Source organism: Rhinichthys klamathensis, unplaced genomic scaffold (genome assembly GCF_029890125.1).
Source record: "Rhinichthys klamathensis goyatoka isolate OS25496 unplaced genomic scaffold, OSU_Roscu_1.1 h1tg000006l_1, whole genome shotgun sequence".
Taxonomy (NCBI): Eukaryota; Metazoa; Chordata; class Actinopteri; order Cypriniformes; family Leuciscidae; genus Rhinichthys; species Rhinichthys klamathensis.
This window is the reverse complement of record NW_026606559.1, coordinates 7935715-7957822: the sequence shown is the minus strand read 5'-3', so window position 1 is coordinate 7957822 and position 22108 is coordinate 7935715. Positions and strand designations below refer to the sequence as shown.

At 39.8% G+C, this 22108-nt stretch overlaps 1 protein-coding gene across 3 annotated transcripts in view; it reads right to left on the bottom strand.

The window, feature by feature from the left end:
* celf3b (cugbp, Elav-like family member 3b) overlaps positions 1–20994 on the bottom strand; it is a 56486-nt gene extending 35492 nt beyond the window's left edge. For all 3 annotated transcript variants that reach the window (XM_056257885.1, XM_056257900.1, XM_056257893.1), the window contains exons 1-2: positions 20734–20994; positions 16258–16340 (exon numbers count right to left, since the gene is read on the bottom strand). In XM_056257885.1, the coding sequence (XP_056113860.1) occupies positions 16258–16340; positions 20734–20878 (228 nt within the window). In that variant the 5' untranslated portion in view covers positions 20879–20994. The remainder of the gene's footprint in view (positions 1–16257; positions 16341–20733) is intronic.
* Positions 20995–22108: the final 1114 nt, after the last annotated feature.

The following is a 22108-nucleotide window of genomic DNA, read 5'->3' as shown; positions in this document are numbered from 1 at the left end:
CATGGGGTTTTTAATGACCACAGAGAGTCAGGATCTCTGACACTGAGGACACTCACACCGACAGACAAGAGAACGCAGATTCTTAGATTCGGTCAATTTTATTACGAAATTCAAACAATATATACCGTTTTGGCTCTTGTAAATGTGACGTGACAAATCCCTGCCTCAGTTCAAGCGGCACATGAACTGACCATCTCTTACTCTTTCCTACTAGTTAATAGTAAATAAACACGAATGAACGATAGGTTTGTTGAAAGATACAGAACAACTTACCGAAATGTATATACCTCATACATAATATAGATCAATCAGTGTTTATCAACCGCAGAACGAGGTCAATAAAGAACAATATGTCACATAATGTTACATTTACCTCAGAAAAGCAATTTAATGGCCATAGCACGTTAGTCGGCTTGTAAAAGTAGCTATAGAGAGGTGTAGGCTATTTTGCTAAATATGTGCCCTATATTACATATGTAATAAACCGCATTATATTTAAGTTGGGTTGCTATTTTTTACCTTTAATAATAATACCAGCTGACAGGGCTCTCTGTATGTTTACAGCATTAGGTGAGATTTTTTTCTTGAGAAAAATTAACATGTCTCTACTGTACCTAATATTTATCCAAATGAATCGATATTGAATCAATATCCGAATCAAATCACACAAATTGAATTGAAATCATGAAATTTGTGTCAAGCAGTAAAAAAAAACAGCAGCCTACCAGTCATTGTACCATGTAAACATTGTAACATGTCACTAAACTTAATACAATTCTGTGTAGTTACCAAATTGACAATCACAATTTTTTTCGTGCTTAGTCGAATGTGGTAGTTCACTATTAGCCAGACATGGGGACTTGTGACTTGGTGACTTGGACTCGAGTCGACTCGAGTCGCTATTTTTATGACTTGTGACTTGACTTGACATAAAATGAAATACTTGAGACTTGACTCGGACTTGGAAGTTAAAGACTTGGGACTTGACTTGACTTGAGACAGATGACTTGAATGACTTGAGTGTTAATCACATCATGTTTTCAGTTTGAATATAAAATATATAAATTATAAATAAAAAAAAGAAAAGTTGATCCAGCTGGAGCGCAGGCTGAGAATAGCGTTGTCATGACTGGATCACGACCATAGACAGTATAAGAAGTGGACAGAGCCATCTCATTGGAACTCAGTTGAAGCCCATTTTTAGCGATTTTTGAGCACTTCCGTTCCTGACGCGCAGACTCAAACCGACTCAAACTAAGCTTGATGACGTGAGCAACCTGTCTGACAGACGTTAATCTTCTAGTAGCTGTGCGTGAAAATTGCCAACGTTAATCTTGCAGAGACGGGGAACTTGAGCAAAGAGTTCTTTGGCGTGAGTGAGCAGGAGTAAGTATTCCGTTGCTTTTATGGACTCATTATCTATGGGCTTCTCCCTTGACGGGACGTCCCCCCGATTGCCTGCGAGCTTCTCCTCCTGTCTGTACGGTAATTTCTGTACAGCGCGACAGAGAGTCGAGTGGTTATGACGCAATCGTTAGCCTATTTTTACTAAATCTGTTTCTACGGGGCCATAATGTAACATAGAAGGTAATGGAGCCCTTTATACATTGTCGTGTTTCTTTAGAAATAAATAATGGACAAATGGAGTCTTTAAACGCCTCAGATGTAAAGTTATTCGCTGTCAAAGTGACGCCAAAATGAATGGGAGTCAATGGAAATGCTAACGCAAGTGAAGTTCTGCTACAACATGGCGGCACCCGGCCGGCTTCAACTTCCGGTCGATGGATTACCCCCTTGATCACGACAGTATCATCAGTCATGCCCTCTCGTACCTTACGCACACCACGCCCACTTAGGGCCCTTACATAGTCAACGCATCGGTACGCATACGCGTGCGCAAGGCTACACATCGCTACGCTTCGGCTGCCATTATGCGTCGATGCGTAGCCAAATGTGTCATCCTAGTTTTTGATACGCGACGCGCCGATGCACGCAATACTATGCGTTGTCGGTGGGGGCGAAATTTGCAAGTAATGTACATAAAAAGGTATATTATTATGTTTACAGAAGAAGAAGATTTGAATACAATGGCGGGCGAAGAGGAAAAGTTATGCGAGCTTGTTCGTATACATCCTTTGTTGCCGCCGATGTAAAATCACCAATATGCACTCTTCTTCAGTTGCCATTTTGATCTGAATATTACGTGACCCGACTCTAGACTCTACTACCCCCTGCTGCGCGATCGGTGTATTGCATTTCACGCATCGCCGGTGACGCTTGTGTACTATGAAAAGGAGCGCGTAGCTCGCGTCGCTCGCGTTGCTTGCTCGCGTTGCTCGCGTTGACTATGTAACGGCCCTTAGATATCACATCAAAATGTCAGCCGGAGGGGTACCGAGGGTCATCGCTTTCGGCTTCAAGAATTATTCACAAGATGGCAAAACACGAACAGCGCTTTGCAAGACATGCAACATTAACATTGCGGACAGCCAGACGACAACCTCCAATTTTGTCCGTCATTTGAAGAGCCATTCTGCCCAGTAAGTGCTTGTCAATTTGTTAATGTTATCTGGTTAGTTGTTACTTAGCTAATGTAATAACAGCTAAAGTAGCCATTAACCCTTTCACACGTAAGTTTAAACTATTCTAACTGATCCCCCAGCGTGAGTTTTTCACTTTCAATGCGACCGTTATTTAGAACCTGTCACTCACTTTAATGTTTCCATGGTGACGTGTCATTGCATGTCACGTGACACAGCGCAACCACAACACAGCGCTGAATGAATGATGATCTGCTTTTATGTAATTTTTCCTGTTTTATTCAAAATGTTTACAAATGTATTAGCTATAACATGAAACACTGATATTCCGATTGTCAGATATGTGCAAGTGGATTTGTTTTGTTGTTTAAACACCTGTATAACGATAGCGTTAGTTGAGCTGTTTGTGCGAATGGGCGGCGCCATGTTAGTTTACAACACGTCAATTTCTCAACTTCTCACGAAATACATGAAAGTAAGTGTTACTGGGAGAAGAATAGGGTAAAATGTAAAGCTACTTACACAATGTTTTTCTGATATGAATAAAACGTGTTGTCTTATTATAATGGAAAGGATTATTATTGACGCTTCACGCTTCCATAGACATCAGTGTGTATTTTACAAACTACAAATATTTTTTATTATTTTGCTAGTATGTGTATTTAAATGTCTGAAACCTAAAATAAAAATTATGTGGTTGAAAACACTGAACAGTTGTGATATATGACAGCACTGAGAGCGTCTGTCTCTGGCTCGGCGCCAGCGAACGCGCGACAACACGTTTGAATTCATTGATATATACACAAAGCAGAATAGTGGGTAGAATAGAATAGAATAGAACTTAAGGCTTTCTTCTTCATAAAGAAGTCGGACATCATCACATTTTTGCAGTGCCGCTGCTAGCCATTTTGGTGCCCTAAGCATGGTTTTCTCTCCTCATCAGCATCACACTCTTTTTCTCTTTGTTTTTATCTTGCCCTGTCTCTTCCCCTCCTAAAATTGGCTTTTTTAATTTACTAAAGGTTACAATTTGTATTTTATTCTCAATATGTACACATTCATTATAAATCCTGTGCCTAACATGATGAAAAAGGCTTTGTTCATGTTTCTTGTCCCCTCACAATGACAGTAGCCTAAACTATTACACTAGGCTACATGTTACATAGGCCTATTTTCAGTTCAAAATGGCGAAATTAGACAAAACTATATTAGTTTGCCTAATTATTTTTTGTCATTCGTTTAACATTTATGACCTAAAAAAAACTGTCAAATAAAGTTAAGTTTAGCTACTTACATCTTATCTCGCACTTGACCGTACACTGAAGCGTCGAGTTGCACTGTTAAAATTCGCGCTCAGCGTCTGTGAACATAAAGCCCGCCTACTTTGATTTGATTGGTCATCTCAAATATTCTGACATTGACGAGCAGTGACAGACCAATGAGGCTCAGATGAACACACATGAACACACACACACACACACACACCCTGTCCTGTGTTTCTGACGTGCTCTCTGTCTCTGCTCGGCGCCGCTGCGGAATGAAGAGGAAGAACGCGCTGAATCTGATTATAACAAGAAGTTTGATGATTGGTTTTTCATTAGGCTATTTTTGGTGCCCCCTCAGCACTTGGTGCCCTACGCACAGCGCGTGATGCGCGTGGTGGGAGCGGCGGCGCTGCATTTTTGTATACATTTTTATTTCTTTAAATTAGTAAGCTACAGGACACTATCTTTCAAAACATGACCTGCGCGAAAGAGAAAAGTGAATGAATACGTCATTGTTCCTAAATGCACTTCCGAATGCGCCTCTGTCTATTTCAAACCAAACTGACGCCCATAGATCAAATTCTGCAGGTAAAATTACAATAATAAGGTGACTTGACTTGGACTTGACTTGACCTACTACAGGACTTGACTTGAATTGACTTGATATAGCCTGTGACTTGACTTGACTTGACTTGCCCAGGAAAAAAATACTTGGGACTTACTTGAGACTTGAAGGTTAAGACTTGAGACTTACTTGAGACTTGCACATGTGTGACTTGGTCCCATCTCTGCTATTAGCTAATCAATAACTACTATTTTTTTATATATCCCAGAGGACTACTAATAACTACTATACACTCACCTAAAGGATTATTAGGAACACCTGTTCAATTTCTCATTAATGCAATTATCTAATCAACCAATCACATGGCAGTTGCTTCAATGCATTTAGGGGTGTGGTCCTGGTCAAGACAATCTCCTGAACTCCAAACTGAATGTTAGAATGGGAAAGAAAGATGAGTGATTTAAGCAATTTTGAGCGTGGCATGATTGTTGGTTCCAGACGGGCCGGTCTGAGTATTTCACAATCTGCTCAGTTACTGGGATTTTCACGCACAACCATTTCTAGGGTTTACAAAGAATGGTGTGAAAAGGGAAAAACATCCAGTATGCGGCAGTCCTGTGGGCGAAAATGCCTTGTTGATGCTAGAGGTCAGAGGAGAATGGGCCGACTGATTCAAGCTGATAGAAGAGCAACTTTGACTGAAACAGGGTATATGCAGGAATCTTGAAGTTAATTTTAATACCTTTTCAAGACTTTTTCAAGACCTTCTCAATATTTTTTAATACCTCGCTGCCACTTCAAGCTGTAACCATTTACATCAGTGATACTTTTAACTTAACAGTTTTAGTTTGTGATAAAGACTATAGACCACTCTGATAAAAAAATAAAATAAAATAGGCTGGGATAGTAAATCAAAGCAAAGTTTATTAAAAAACGAAACAAAACTTTGCTCCACCCTCAACAACAATCATGCTGACATGTGCCTCAGTTCTTCGTTTTGAAAAAAAAAAAAAAAATTCTAAATTCACACACTTTTACGATGTTTTTGGGACTCAAACTGTTGGACAGCTAATTCAGAAAAAATTAGGGATGCACCGAAATGAAAATTCTTGGCCGAAACCGAAAAAAGAGGAACCCAAGGCCGAAAAAACGAAAACCGAAACACCGAAAGAAATTATGCCAATTATAAGTACCATTGCATTTATGGTTATGACTGTGTACAAACTTTACTAAAATCAAGGCATTGCAATTGCATAAATTAACATTTTCAAATAATAAATCAATTACAAATTATGCAAATATTTATTTAGCACAATGCACAGTATAAAATAAAATTCAAACTAAAATGTTTAACTTGACCCCACTCATGTGTACATTAAATAATAATCTGCTGGCCTGCAGAAAGGTTTTAAAATGGAATGTTCTCTCATAAAAACAAAGCCGAGCACGAACTTCTCATCACACCAGCACCCAGTTTGCACGTCTAAATTAGTTGATAACATTTTAAAAATGAGCATACACTAGCATAAAAAGCCATTTTAATGAACAAAGGTCCATGTTTAATACAAATGTACACGAAACTTAATGAAATATGTTTAGTGAAATTAGAAAATATTTAAGAGAGCGTTAATTTAGAACATATTCCAGTACATATTTTGTTGTAATGTCACAAGTAATAATCTCAGGGTTTACTGGGTTTTACATGATTATTTTTGTATTGGTGGTGGTACTAAAACATAAACATTGTCACGTGTTTATCTTTCTTCTTCTCACCGATTCCTGATGGTTAGAGGACAGTTACTTGAGTCGTCCCCTGTCGTTTCAAAGAATAGTAGCTACAACGGCGAACGCGTCAAGTATAAACGCCTCGCTCGACCGTTTGGAGCGGTGCGCGCGCTGTCTGTGGAGACTCGCGCTGCGGAGGCAGGCGAAAGTATAAACAAGGCTTCCGTCTCCTCGCGGGTTCAGATATACTGAAATACGGCCACACCACAGACATGTTGCTTCAGACAAGCACGTGCAGGTCGCGGTTTCGGTTTGCGTCATCACAACATTTCGTTTCGGTGATAAAAGTCTTTCGGCCGAAAACCGAAAATGCACTTTTGGGCTATTTTCGGCGGCCGAATATTCGGTGCATCCCTAGAAAAAATACTTTCAAAATTTAAGACTTTATAAAGCCGTGATAAGACTTTTTAATACTTTTTAAGGGTCTTAATTTTCCCAAAATTGATTTATCACCTTTTAATACTTTTCAAGACCCCGCGGATACCCTGTGAAATAACCACTCGTTACAACCGAGGTATGCAGCAAAGCATTTGTATAGCCACAACACGCACAACCTTGAGGCGGATGGGCTACAACAGCAGAAGACCCCACCGGGTACCACTCATCTCCACTACAAATAGGAAAAAGAGGCTACAATTTGCAAGAGCTCACCAAAATTGGACAGTTGAAGACTGGAAAAATGTTGCCTGGTCTGATGAGTCTCGATTTCTGTTGAGACATTCAGATGGTAGAGTCAGAATTTGGCGTAAACAGAATGAGAACATGGATCCATCATGCCTTGTTACCACTGTGCAGGCTGTTGGTGGTGGTGTAATGGTGTGGGGGATGTTTTCTTGGCACACTTTAGGCCCCTTAGTGCCAATTGGGCATCGTTTAAATGCCACAGCCTACCTGGCATTGTTTCTGACCATGTCCATCCCTTTATGGCCACCATGTACCCATCCTCTGATGGCTACTTCCAGCAGGATAATGCACCATGTCACAAAGCTCGAATCATTTCAAATTGGTTTCTTGAACATGACAATGAGTTCACTGTACTAAAATGGCCCCCACAGTCACCAGATCTCAACCCAATAGAGCATCTTTGGGATGTGGTGGAACGGGAGCTTCGTGCCCTGGATATGCATCCCACAAATCTCCATCAACTGCAAGATGCTATCCTATCAATATGGGCCAACATTTCTAAAGAATGCTTTCAGCACCTTGTTGAATCAATACCACGTAGAATTAAGGCAGTTCTGAAGGCGAAAGGGGGTCAAACACAGTATTAGTATGGTGTTCCTAATAATCCTTTAGGTGAGTGTTACATACAGGTTCATACTTAACATGAATAATGCATAATGTATAATTAATTCTAAAGTAAATATCGTGGTAACCCACTAGTAATGACTTAAGTATTACCAGATCCAATTCAGAAGGAATTACTAATTATTTGGATCAGTATTCTAAACATGAATAACTCTCTAGTAATTACTAAAGTCATTGTAAGATTTTTTTGGGGGGTAGTAATTCCTTCCGATGGATTTGGTAACATTGAGTCATTACTAGTGGGTTACCACCACTGATCTATATAATGGCATTCTATATAGATCAGTGGTTACCACACTCTAAAAAATGCTGGGTTGTTTTAACCCAACTTTGGGTCAAATATGGACCGTTGGGTTAAAATTTTTTTAGTACAATTTTTAGCCTAACGTTTGGGTTTGTCCATATTTGACCAAAAGTTGGGTTGAAACCACCCAACATTTTTTAGAGTGCATGATCTTCACTTTAAATACTGATCCAAATAATTCCTTTAGAAAGATATAGTAACACCTGAGTCATTACTATCCAAAACCTTACACAAAAATCTCAAAAGCTTACAATGACTTGAGTCAATAAATTATCATGCTTTTCACTTTAGAATACTGATCCAAATAATTAGTAATTCCTTCTAAAGTATTTGATAATACTTGAGTTATAGTGGGTTACCATGAACTTTAGAATAATTATACATTATATGCATGATTCACATTACTTATGAACCTTTATATAGTTCTTAGTAGTTCTCCAGGAGGTATGAAAAAATAGTTATTGATTTGCTAATAGTGAACAGTATCTTCAAGGATATCTATTTTTATGTGTATTTAAATGTTTAAAACATTGTGATATAATAAATTAATGAGTGCAAACTTTGTTAATTAATTGAAGCACGATAGTAAGTCTAATAGCCTTGTTGCTGCCTCTGTGTGTCTCTCTGAATCATGCACATTTGTTACCACTTGATGTGTCTATTTAACCCTCTGGTGCTCTTTGGTCATTTTTGATCGAAAGATGTCACGTTTTTTTTTTTTTTTTACTTCATCGGAGCTTGGAAAAAGTTTTTGGCACTTGCTATGTGAACACACACAAAACAATCGTGGACATGAATCAAAAAGGTTAAATGGTCCTGAAAAAAATAGTCACACTTGTGCTCCTTGTGGTCAAAAATGAGTGCATTGGAAATTAATGGGAGACGAAATTTATCTAGTGAAAAATGTTGGTACTGCGGCCAAACAAAATCTTACTGTAAGCTAATTTTTTGAGATATCAAGCTCAAATTTGGAACACAACTTGTTTAGATTTATGGCTTTGATTTTATTTCAGTTTTAGATTAAACGTGATTTTGAAAATATATTTTTTATATACAAATTTTAAATAGTATTTTTGTGCATTTTTCATAACAATAAACATAAAATTCTATGACTTTTTTTAAAGTTCACTTTTTTAAACTTATTTCACTTCAGCAATAATTTGCCACGTGTTGTATTTAAAAAGAGATCAAACTTAAGTCTGTGCTCTAAAGTATTCAAGATTTAAGACAGTTTAAGTTGTAAATTAAATTTTCAGGTCTATGCTCAAAAAGTGAATAAATGGATTATAAATACAGCATAAATATAATGTAGTACCATAAAATCCCCTAAAAATACAAAATATTAAATAAAAAACATTACCAAACTAAAATATAATACATTCATTTCATTGAAAAAAAAAAAATTGGTCAATTTTGACTGCCACGCGAAGAGCACCAAACCTTCTATGATATGATCTTCTCGTTTCAACCAATAAATAGCTCAGCGGTTACGAGCAGTGTAGCCTAGGTCTTACAAAGCTGTCTTGGCTTATGGTAGCAAGAATATAGGTAGTCCATCTCAACAGTGACGGATTTCGGGTTTGGGTAGGCTACGGGCCGGGTTTGGGCTTCAGTTTAAAGCCTGTGCAGACCTCTAGGGAGCATGATTAGTCCTAAATATGTTCAACTTTTCTCACGTTTTTTAAAGAATTAACAACACAAACTTAACAGACTAAACTGACAGCTAGTTATCTTTATACCAAGCTCTAGATTGTATAACAGTACTTTACTAGATAACTATATCATTGCTCAATCAGAATTCACCACACAACCCATCCCAAACTCAGCTGCATGACTCCCTTTTGACCTCTAGAAATCCTCCTGGCTTTGCTCTGGACTCTACATTAGCTGCCAGCAGCTGCTGCCTTTGAATTCATGTCACTGTTTCTGTGTACTGTTACAGCACAGCCTCTGCCCCACCCCCTCACTACCCACAATCCATTACAGTCCATTATCAGACTGTATATGCCCCAGCACAGTCACTGCGAGCAGTGATATGAGTCTGCTCATCTCTCCACTCGAAGAGACACCGCCTTAGTCACTTCAGGAAGAAAGTGTCTGCCAAGAATATAACTAATTATAGGATTTAATAGTGCATACAAGTTGTTTTCTATAAGCAGTGAGTGTGTGTGTGGTTCGGGTATGTCCTTCGTTATAGGACAAAAATGTCCCCACAATGATGGGAATATTCGAAATCCTGGTCCACATGAGGAAAACAGCTTATAAACCATGCTAAGAGATTTTTTTTCCCCCTGTGATGGGTTTCTATGTTTAGGGGTAGGGGAAAATGTATAAAAGACTAATCATTATGTCTATGGAAATCCCCATAAAACATGGAAACCCAATGTGCGTGAGTGTGTGTGTGTCTGCTTAATGGCCACTAATTACATTTAGTCTAATGTGTTTGTGATTTATGTCCTTACCACTACACACACACCCAAAGTCTAATTAGCAAGTGATATATGCCTTCATAAAAACATAAACATGCTCCACCACACACACACACACACGTTTGTTTCAATACATCAGTGAGGACATTGCATAGACTTCCATTGATTTTAAATTAGATTAATTATATCTTCTATGGCCTAACCCAACCGTTAGTTGCAAAAAAACATGTGCAAAAACATGTATAAAGACTAAGCCTTATAACCCTCAGTAAAATGTCCTCACTAGTCGGTTGTCATAATATTTTACTATATAAATAAGGACATTTGGCCCTCACAATTATAGCCAATCCTGTACACATGCTGGGTTTTCACGTTTTATGGGGACTTTCCATAGACATAATGATTTTTAAACTGTACAAACTGCTTATTCTTCCCCAAAGCCTAAACATACCCATAAATCTTCCCATCACAGAAAATGCCTTAGGGGTACACATGTAACCCCGGTTCCCTGAGATGGAAACAAGACGCTGTGTCATGGTGTTGATGCTGTGGGAACGCATCCAGGCGTGACCGGTGTCTGAAGCACATGTAGAACACGCCGATCTTGATTGGCTGATGGGTATAGTATGACGTCACATGGAGCGCCTGTGCGTATTAAAGGGCACCTGCATTAGACGTTATGCGCAGGCATGCCCAAGGCATGGCAACGCAACACAGCATCTCGTTCCCTTCTTAGGGAACCAGGGTTACATAAGTAACCCTAAGACGTTCCCGTAACACTGCATCACGGTATTGATAATACCAGCTACCTGCTACAACTAGGCTGTGAACTGTGTACAATCATAGTGAGCTAGGTATAACAACTCTACGGCCAAGCCCAGAATTAGACACAGGTAGACCTAGTCCAGAGAGGAGGACATGCCTATAGCAATGCCTCAAGGCAATCCACCAACATAGTCACCACTATGTCCCAGTAATATGCTGATTCATAGACTAAACAGCAGAGGAATCCGGAGTACAAACTCTACAGAGCTCACTCTATTACTTGTAGAACCCCTGCCAACTCGTTACAGAAAGCAACCATAACATAAGGGAGCATAACCCTGCATTTGTATGCTCTGTATCCACGGAAAGAATTAAGATACTCAAAACCTTTTTTACTGAGCTATAAGTGTACCAGCGAGCCTTTTTTATTACTCTCAGCACCACTACATTATGAAGAGCATGCTGAAGCTGACATATATTTCCGACTGTCATGCACAGCTTACAGAGCCAACTACTTAATGCCTCCAGTCAACCACAAATAAAGGGGTCGCATCATCTCAAAATGACCACTCCTTCTGAAAAGTGGTCGTTTCACAGCAGAACAGCTAAAGAGTGAAGGGGTCACATCATCTCACTGCGACCACTAATTTAATATGCTTCTTCCTCAGCAGTTTACTAATAAACCTCCAGAAATAGAGGGAGAGTAACCAAAATTAAGGGGTCGCATCATTTCACCCCAACTACTTCTTCAGTAAGCTACTGCTAACACTTCAAGAATATGTAGGGAGAGCAACCGAAAATGAGGGGTCGCATCAAGTCACCGCGACCAACCTTGCTAAATGGATGTCTCTCAGGAGAGTAAAAAGTGAAGGGGATCTCCTCGAGAAGCAAGCACACTCACAAATCCACTTTACTCTGTGAGCTGCAGAGGGCAACAGAGCTGTTTAAGCGTCCATGGTGTGCAGAGCCCCACTGGCCTGACCCACCACCACATATGCCTTGCCATGAGCCGGGAGGCCCATGTGCAATCCCTCGATTGAAGCCGCCACACAGCCTCATCAGCACAGGGCCTGAACCATGAGGTGCAGATATTTCACTCTCATCTCTCAAGAAAAGAGACAAGCGAGAGTGGAGCTCCTTCATCACAGTGAGTGGATTTTGCTGCCTTAAAAGCTAAACGCACTAGCTCCATTCCCATGGGCAAGGAGGGAGCCTTCAAAGAGGATGCAGTGCCAGGGGAGAGGTATCTCACAAGCAACTCTTCAACCCAGTGCAAATCTAATTCCTCAGAACTAGACACGCCACATAATATGCTCTGAGCCAGGTTGGAAGTGGCCACAGAACAGGCTTCCTAAGCCGACATGAGAGCAATGGGTTTAATAAATCTCCATTTTGTGTTGTAAACATTTTTTAGAGACTTGCCCCCCAAAAAATTGGCTATCAGGAGAATTCCAAAAAAGAGAGTCCTCTTGTCAGACTCCTCCCCCAACTCCTCCTACAATCCACCGTATCGACCCCATGTTGTTGCCTTGGCAGCCACGAGACTCGAACTGCGAAGTGCAGACGCTTGACTCTCATCTCTCAAGAGAGAGTCAAGCATAAGTGGAGCTTCCCACAGCGAGCGTGAGAGCCGAATTCATTCGGTGAAAACACTTGATTCTCATCGCTCTACAGTTGTAGAGCCTACAGGTGAAGGCAAATTCAGTCCAGCAAGCTCGGTTCAGTCTGGACTAGTCCGGTCCAGAGTTTAGCTCCAGTCCAAGCGGCTCTCAATGACTGAACTTGCAAATGCATCGCTATGAGTGCATCCAACTCCCTCAAGAGTCAAATGTGCTCCTTGCAGATGCAAGATTCTAACCTTTGAGAGAGAATCAAGTAAGAACAAATGAAATGTATTTACATTGAACAAAAGGAACTTAAAACAAAACAATAATACTAGAATAACTTAAGTTGTTAAAAGTAGAGTCCGTTTTTCACCACACCATAAAACAGTCCATAAGAAACCACCCTAGAGTATTGCCAGTCCCTATGTGTAAGTGTCCACCGGTGTATATGCAATCCAACTGTAGTGATAATCCAATAAAGAGTTATGTGGTTTGCTGGAAAGTTAAGTCTTTAAAAGTAACTCTTCAATCCAGCTTTTTGGTGATCACCATTTGGTTGTTGGGTTAGCAAACCCGTTTGTTGGACATGCTGCCTCCTTTATGCAGTCCACAACCTATCATTTATATACCCAAGATCAATTAAAGACATACACATACAAAAAAAGATAAGAGGAAAAAAATGGCTAAGACAACATGTACCCCAATTAAAACTCCAATATATATATAAAAGCACTATAATATATTGAGCAAGTAAAACATGTGTCCTGTGTGTGTGATATCCAGGCCTGGATAAGTTCCCATGACGCAACGTTGATTTCCCTAGAAACGGAACTTTCTGCATTTTTACATTTTCAAAAAGCATAATTTATTATCACGTATAAGCTGTTTTAAATCAAAAGTTTAAAAGTTATGTTATCTGAACAATTTTTCAAGCTGATGAATGATAAAAAACATTGACAGCCAATCAGAATCCATTCAACTTTAAAGAGATCGAACATTGTAAGTGGCAGCGCATGCTTATAATAAACATAATGTTATCGTTTGTTGGTGTGGACGCTAATTTAATTATCGCTATAGTTTTCTTTATAGGTATAATAATAGTTATCATCTGTTAGTGTGGATGGTATAATAGTTATTATTATAGCTATAATTACAGTTATCGTTATAGTTATTGGTATAGTCATTGTTATAGTAATTGTTCATTGGTGTGGACATTCATTTAGTCATCGTAGTTATTGTTATATTGTTATATGTGGACGCTATAGTTATCTTTATAGATATTGTTCTTTGTGTGAATTGGCCTTTACTCTTAAAATATACACACAGTGATGTGTTGTACCAGTGATGTATATACAGAGAGATTGTTGTCATCAGTACTGCTGACCAAAGTGAACTACTAAACACACCGCAAATGTCCTGTTGTGGACAAACCCAACACACACACACACTCTCTGAGTTACACCACAGAAGCATTATAAAGTGAACTGCTCATAATAGCACTTCCCAGAGGAGAGCGAGGCCACGACACACAAACACAAACACACTCCTCTCTAATATGATGCTTCAACATTTGCACAGAAAATAAGAGTGGTATGAAGAGACAGAGACAAAGGGGAGGGACAGGAAAAAGCAAGGATGAAAGGAAAATATGCAAGTTGTATAACGTCAGTCTTAGGCTGCCCTCAGTTATTGCCCATTGTCTTTTCTTTCTCTCCTGAAATTAAACCAGTGTTTGTGCTTCAGTGATGCACAGAAAGGGCCATCTGTCATCCTCAGCCATCAATACTGCAGAGATAACCAATATTCCAATATAAAATCTGATAAACTATAGGACCAATATCACATATACACTCACCGGCCACTTTATTAGGTACCCCATGCTAGTAACGGGTTGGACCCCCTTTTGCCTTCAGAACTGCCTCAATTCTTCGTGGCATAGATTCAACAAGGTGCTGGAAGCATTCCTCAGGGAGTTTGGTCCATATTGACATGATGGCATCACACAGTTGCCGCAGATTTGTCGGCTGCACATCCATGATGCGAATCTCCCGTTCCACCACATCCCAAAGATGCTCTATTGGGTTGAGATCTGGTGACTGTGGAGGCCATTTTAGTACAGTGAACTCATTGTCATGTTCAAGAAACCAATTTGAAATGATTAGAGCTTTGTGACATGGTGGAAGTAGCCATCAGAGGATGGGTACATGGTGGCCATAAAGGGATGGACATGGTCAGAAACAATGCTCAGGTAGGCCGTGGCATTTAAACGATGCCCAATTGGCACTAAGGGGCCTAAAGTGTGCCAGGAAAACATCCCCCACACCATTACACCACCACCACCAGCCTGCACAGTGGTAACAAGGCATGATGGTTCCATGTTCTCATTCTGTTTACGCCAAATTCTGACTCTAACATCTGAATGTCTCAACAGAAATCGAGACTCATCAGACCAGGCAGCATTTTTCCAGTCTTCAACTGTTCAATTTTGGTGAGCTCTTGCAAATTGTAGCCTCTTTTTCCTATTTGTAGTGGAGATGAGTGGTACCCGGTGGAGTCTTCTGCTGTTGTAGCCCATCCGCCTCAAGGTTGTGCGTGTTGTGGCTTCACAAATGCTTTGCTGCATACCTCGGTTGTAACGAGTGGTTATTTCAGTCACTGTTGCCCTTCTATCAGCTCGAACCAGTCTGGGCATTCTCCTCTGACCTCTGGCATCAACAAGGCATTTCCGCCCACAGAACTGCCGCTCACTGGATGTTTTTTCTTTTTCGGACCATTCTCTGTAAACCCTAGAGATGGTTGTGCGTGAAAATCCCAGTAGATTAGCAGTTTCTGAAATACTCAGACCAGCCCTTCTGGCACCAACAATCATGCCAGGTTCAAAGTCACTCAAATCAACTTTCTTCCCCATACTGATGCTCGGTTTGAACTGCAGGAGATTGTCTTGACCATGTCTACATGCCTAAATGCACTGAGTTGCCGCCATGTGATTGGCTGCTTAGAAATTAAGTGTTAACGAGCAGTTGGACAGGTGTACCTAATAAAGTGGCCGGTGAGTGTATTATTTAATATCACATATATTTTGAGTTGGAGTGGATAATAGGACAGAGATGAAAAAACATGCTTATTCAAAAGGGAAAACAAAAACAAAAAAAAAGAATAGGGGGAGAGGGACAGAGTTTGAGAAATGACTAGAACGGTAACAACAGGGGGAAGAGACCAAAGAAAAAGAAAAAATTATGTAACTATCCACACAAAGACTGTCAGAGGGAAGGACTGACAGCAGAAGGAGGCGGAGAGCGAGAAGATTGTTGGAGTGATCTTCAACGAAAGGTCAGCTTGGTGTCACGCTGGTAATAGGATTAATTACTGTATTTGCACCTCACCAACCCTCCATCCCACTGTGATTACTCTCCAATCCCGTTCTGTGACAAACAGCCACCCTCTGCTCTGCTCTGCACCATGTTTACATTTTAATGCTATATTTCTGAGAGTCTGCAGCTTGAAAAGGTGTGGGGAATAATCCAAATAATCTCCATGGCTACATACAGCTCGTCATAATCCAGATGGCACACAAACACACATACTCAGAGATGGCAGAACATGAAAGGGGATAAAACACTGCAAGACCCCTGTCATGCCCTCTACACACACACACACACACACACACAGAGAGAGAGAGAGAAAGGACTTACCCCTGGCAGGGTTTTCTGTTCATGAAGAGCACTTTGTGCTTTAACGGCTGACTCCCGTGCACAATACGTCAGAAAGGCACATCCTAAAACAGAAAGACAGACTGTTACTATTTATTGACAGTTTATATTTGCAAAATAAAATTAGCAAAATAAACATCATTTTCATTCATGCAAAATTATTATTATTATTATTGTTGTTGTTATCAATCATATTAATATATTATTAATTATATTAATTTATTATAAGCAATGACCTTGAATTTGAAATTGAAATTCAGTTTCGAATCAACTTTTTATTTCATTCTGTACTTTTTATAGAATCATAAATATTCAGCATCATTACACATGAGGAGTGACAGGAATGTAATTTCACACTCATTACATTTTCCCAGTGAGCCTTCTGGGATAGCTTACCACACACACACACACACACACAAAGCTACAAAGAAAGCAGGCAGCAGCAGCTTATGTCTCCATTTCTCTGATTGAAAACCTGACGTATAGAGTAGTGGAGTATATAAGCGCATGCAAACATGAGCAGCGCACCAATTCTGGTGAACCCTACATTACACAGTATCCGAAATCCTGGTCTCTGTGGGGACATGTGATGTTTTCTGATGAGTAATTTTGTTTTTGCGTTTTTAACATTTTTATTACTTTCTGTTTTTTTTAATAAATGTTTGTTTTTAATTTTATTTTAGTACTTCATCTTAAACTAAATGTAACTGTACAAAACGGTTTTCAACACACTTAAAGACCCACTCCGATGAAAATAATGTTTTTCTAGGTGTTAATATGTTCTTGTGGCATTTTTCTGATGTTAGAGGACATATCTTGAGAAAAATAAGCTCAAAGTTGTATTTCTGAGTATTTCTACATTCAAATGGCTGTGAATCAGTAGCAGACGCTAAAATGCCGGCTAAAATAGACTGGAGTTGTGACGTAGTAACTCCACTGGGCGTCTCCACACGCGACGTCTTGGAGTGAAATAATGATCGGTGATCGGTGATAACTTTGATTAACTTCGGATAATAATAATTAACGTGTATATAATACTGTTGCCCCACCGGTATTGGGGGTGTAAGCTAGCGGGAGAGACAGAGCTCTCAGCAACGGGCAGGGGGAGGGTCGTCTCTGTGCCAACGGCTCCGCCCACAACGCCGAGGCGAATTGCTAATGAGCTACTGCCGCTCTGCTGAAGCGAAGTCCCAGAAAACGGCACAGGTTTTGTGATTTTGGCTAAAAATGGCATAATCATAATTTAAAGACCACTGGGAATGTTTAAAAATAGCTCAAAATATGATCGGAGTGGGACTTTAAATGCTGTTTAGTATGATAGTGTAGACCAAATGAATCAGCGCTGCGTTATCTCACAAGTTTAATTCGTCAAATAAACTGACCTGTGAGTAGTAATTCAGCACTTGCGGCTAGTTCGGTGTCCTCATTCCTTTATATCCGTGGGACTCGCGTGTGGCACTGATATCTGTCTCTTATTAGCTCGTCATCAACCTACGCCTTTGTTATTGTAAGAGGTTAGCGACCCTTAGCGGCGAAAGAAATTACACATTGTAGCTTTAAAGAGCGTCAAACCGGCATTGTTTGAATTTCGTGATAAAATGGACATAATTTGAAAAATGACAAATGAAAAATGAGCCTATTTTGATTATTGGTGGTGAATGGTAGCTATTATGGTGGTTAATGGTAGCTACACCGCTGTATTTGTCTCACATAAGACACGAAATTCGCGGGACGAATACGTGTACCGTTACACCCCTAATTAGGCTACTATTTAATCAAATGTCAAGTAGGAAAAATTAGTTTTGTGACATAACAAGGTAAAGTGAGGTCAACCTCAACTATGGGTTAGGGCAGGGCAGGGCGGCAGGGCAGGGCCGCAGGGGGCGGGGAATTTATCATTTATCATTTATCATTATAGATAGTCATAGATGCCTCATTAGCGGCTGTTTGGGCTGTTCCTACGTGACTTTGCATTTTCCATTAAACACAAAAGTAGAATTGTTAAAGAATACCTCAGCTCAGCTTCCATATAATGAAGTTGAATGGGGACTATAGGGTGTTTAAGCTCCAAAATCCTAAACAAGAAACACATCAGGGGCCGTATTCACAAAACATATTAAGGCTAAAAGTAGTTCCTAACTTATGGATTTAGGAGAAACTCTTAAAAATATAGGCGTGTCAGTCACTAATTTTAGGACTCCTACATTTTTCCTCTAAGAGTATTTCACAAAGCATTTTAGCGCCAAAACTAGCTCCTAAAGTTGTGAAACGTTACGAATCAAGTCACTAAGACCAAATCACAAACAATCCTAATGGCTGTTGCTGGCAATCCGCCCAAAGACACAGTACACCACTGAGCCAATAGAGTTAGAGCCTTGGGTGCTGAACCTTTTCTTCATAAATGCAATAAGCATTTTAATCTACGATTAAACGGCAAAAATACATCTTCAGGAAATAAATAATAATGTCCGATTACCTGTGGCTGTTTTCACTCACACATTTGAAAATGTCCACACAATGCTTATATGATCGAATAGATTAAAAATATATAATAAGAGAATTTGGCATGCTGCAAGGGGATCGAGAACCCAGAGTTCTCCCCCGTATCCCCAGCCGAGAGTGAGGCACGGGGTGGCGGAGGGATGCAGAAAACTGTCGAGGTAACTAGGTGAGTCGGCTCTCAGCTGCGTATACCTCCTCTGAGCTGATTAGATAGACCGCTTGAATGTGCTCCTCCCGAACTCTGTTTATAAAACATCATTTGTCGCTTGAATTCTGCACTCTTGAGGAGATGCAGACATGTAAGAGGCCGACAATTAGCTGAACATATACTATAATAAGTGACACTTAACCTACATTTTAAAACCTTTATTTAAATATGGCAACATATTTATTTCAAAATCTTAATTTGAATCTGGCAACAATATACCTCGTTCTACAATATTTATATCACTGACAGAGACTCCTCCCCCATCAGCCAATCACTGTATGCATAGTTCGTAAGCGTGTTGACATCATCCATACCAACAGGGTCAACCCCGGCCTTACTCTTAGCTTAAGACTTCTCTCTATTCCTTAGTAAAAGTTGGTCTCAGCAGCTTTGTGAATAGGTTTTAAGAGAAAACTCTTAACTAAGATCTTTTACTGCCATTGAGGAGAACTCTTAGTGGTAAGATAAAATGTTTTGTAAATACGGCCTCACCAGTCCATTTGACTTGTGCACTATATTTCATGTTAAGTCATATGATGTGTGAAGAACAGACTTAAATCTGTATGACATTTCTCTTCACTGGAGCATAAAAGAAGATATACCATATTGAGAGTTTTTTTTTTTTTTTTGGTCAGTGGAAATGGTCACCAAAACTGTTTGGTTACCAATATTCGTCAGAATATCTTATTTTATGTTTCACAGAAGAAAGGTTTGGAATGGTTCATAGGTTTGGAATGATGAAATGAGGAAAGAATTAACTATTTCTTTAAAGTCATTATTAAAAAAATGACCAAATGTCATTTGAATACTACTTTTTTTAATGTGCTTCCTTTGCCACCAAATATCACTAACATCAAACTTATTGCAACACATCTAATGCCACCACATGTGAGCAACAGCAGAAGCAAATCATTTCAATAAACTACTTAAATCATATTACTTCAGGACTTGGACTATGAGTTATGAATGATTATCACTTTTTGTCCTAATGCTGCTTTACTGGCACTAATTAGAAAATAAATCACCTTTTGTGTTCCAAGGAGGAAAAATAAATTATGCAGATTTGAGGGTGAGTAAATGATGACACATTTTCCATGTTTGGGTGAACTATTCCTTTAAGGTATTTCTTTGTTTTTCACCTCAGCGGCTTAAACCACTGATAAATCCACATGATTAAATCCCGGTCAAGCCCCCAAACATGGGTTCATTCAACCCTGGAAGACCCGAGTGTAAGCAAACACCCAGAACAGAGTTAAACAGCAGAGTGGAAACCTAATATTCAACTGCAAGGCACAGAAAACAGGTTCATAAGGATGACAACAGAGAGATGGGGAGAGAGCTTTCCTGGTATATATACTGTCCCTTTTTATAGTAATACAGAACCCATGCTGTGCTGTGCACTGTCACGCTTGAAGCTCCTGCAGGCGCGTGCTGCTCCTGCCCCTACCATCACACCAGCCCATGACAAAAACACAGGCAAATCATTGATATACAGACATGTATATTGTACAAGAAAATGCCCTGTTTGTTGCCCTCTCATGCCCCCCTGTTTGCAGGTGATGATTTTATTACAAACACTTCAGAAGCTCGAGTCAAACGAGCATGCGCATGAACACTACTGTAAAGAGAGGGTTAAATATCACTGTTTATTTAAATACACACTACACGTGTGAGTCGTGACTGGGAACGTTCAGCCCCCGTCCCCTCCACACAGCGCTGAAGCCTGAAACTCGTGCCCGTCTCCTTACCTTTGTGCATGCCCGTGTACTTGTCCTTGATCACAGTCAGCTCGTAGATCTTGCCGAACTGCTCAAAGATGGGCTTCAGGTCCTTCTCCTCCAGATTGCGTGGGATTTGCCCGATGAAGAGTTTGATGGCGTCGGGCTCCTTCATTGGGTCGATGATGCGGAGAAAGTCAGAGGCACTGCCTGGGTCAGGACTCGAGATGAACGTGCAGAGAGTGAGCGACAGAGACAGAGAGAGAGAGAGAGAGAGAGAGAGAGAGAGAGAGAGAGAGAGAGAGATGGAGGTGTGGAGGATGGTGCCTGTGGAGGCGGGGTGTGATCAAAACACAATGAATGGATGAATGAATCCTCACTTTAAGCATCACTTTAGCTTCATTATGTTACAGACTGATACTTTAAAATAAGGTGTTATATGTAAATGCATTTGTATTATGAGCGTACAAAAACAATACTTTTGATCAAAATATTCATCAATGCTTATTTATAAATACACTGTTGTTCTCTGTTTTTGGATATGCTAAAAATTTACATTAACCAAGAATAATTAATGCTGTAGGGTTTATTGTAAGAGCATGTTTACCATTGTAACTAATTGTTAACATAAGCCTACAACCTTATTGTAAAGAGTTACCAATACTGATTGTAAAAAGTAAGTGGTAAATACCCCACAAATATGATCGTTTAAAATGGCCTCATCGGCGTGACCTAATGTAGCAAGGTTGATTCAGTCATTTTAAATAATAGATTTGGTAATGCCAATTTTAGGTTACCAGGCAGCGCATCTTAATTCATTAATATAGCTGCTGTTTATTATGTATAGCTAAAATAGAGGCATTGAAACGGAAAGTCAACCGAGTATTTCATAAATAAATGAACAAAAAAGAACAAATCATGCGTTCGAATATCTAAATGCTGAACAAAAACGAGAGCTCTTTCGCTTGTCAATACAGTGATTATACAGAAAGAAATATGGAATCTTAACGTATTTAATAAAACATTCCCAGAATGATGTCAGATTATCTGCTCTTTAATTTCCACAGACAGCGATACAGATATAGTGTGCACGAGCGCATCCTTTGTTTAGGCAGCGGGGGCTGTGAAGCTCTTTGTCCGTCACCGTTAACCGGCAACAGTCCGTATTTACACAAGAGAAAACACACACACACACACACACACACACACACACACACACACACACACACACACACACACACACACACACACACACACACACTGATGAAAACTAAAAACAGCTCACCTAGAATGGTTTATTATCAAAACCTCTGTAAATCCCCGCGCTTGTTGTTCTGTATCTCCTGAGGTCCGCGCGTGACTGTTGCTCACGCTCGCTGTCACTCACACACTATTTCATTTGTAA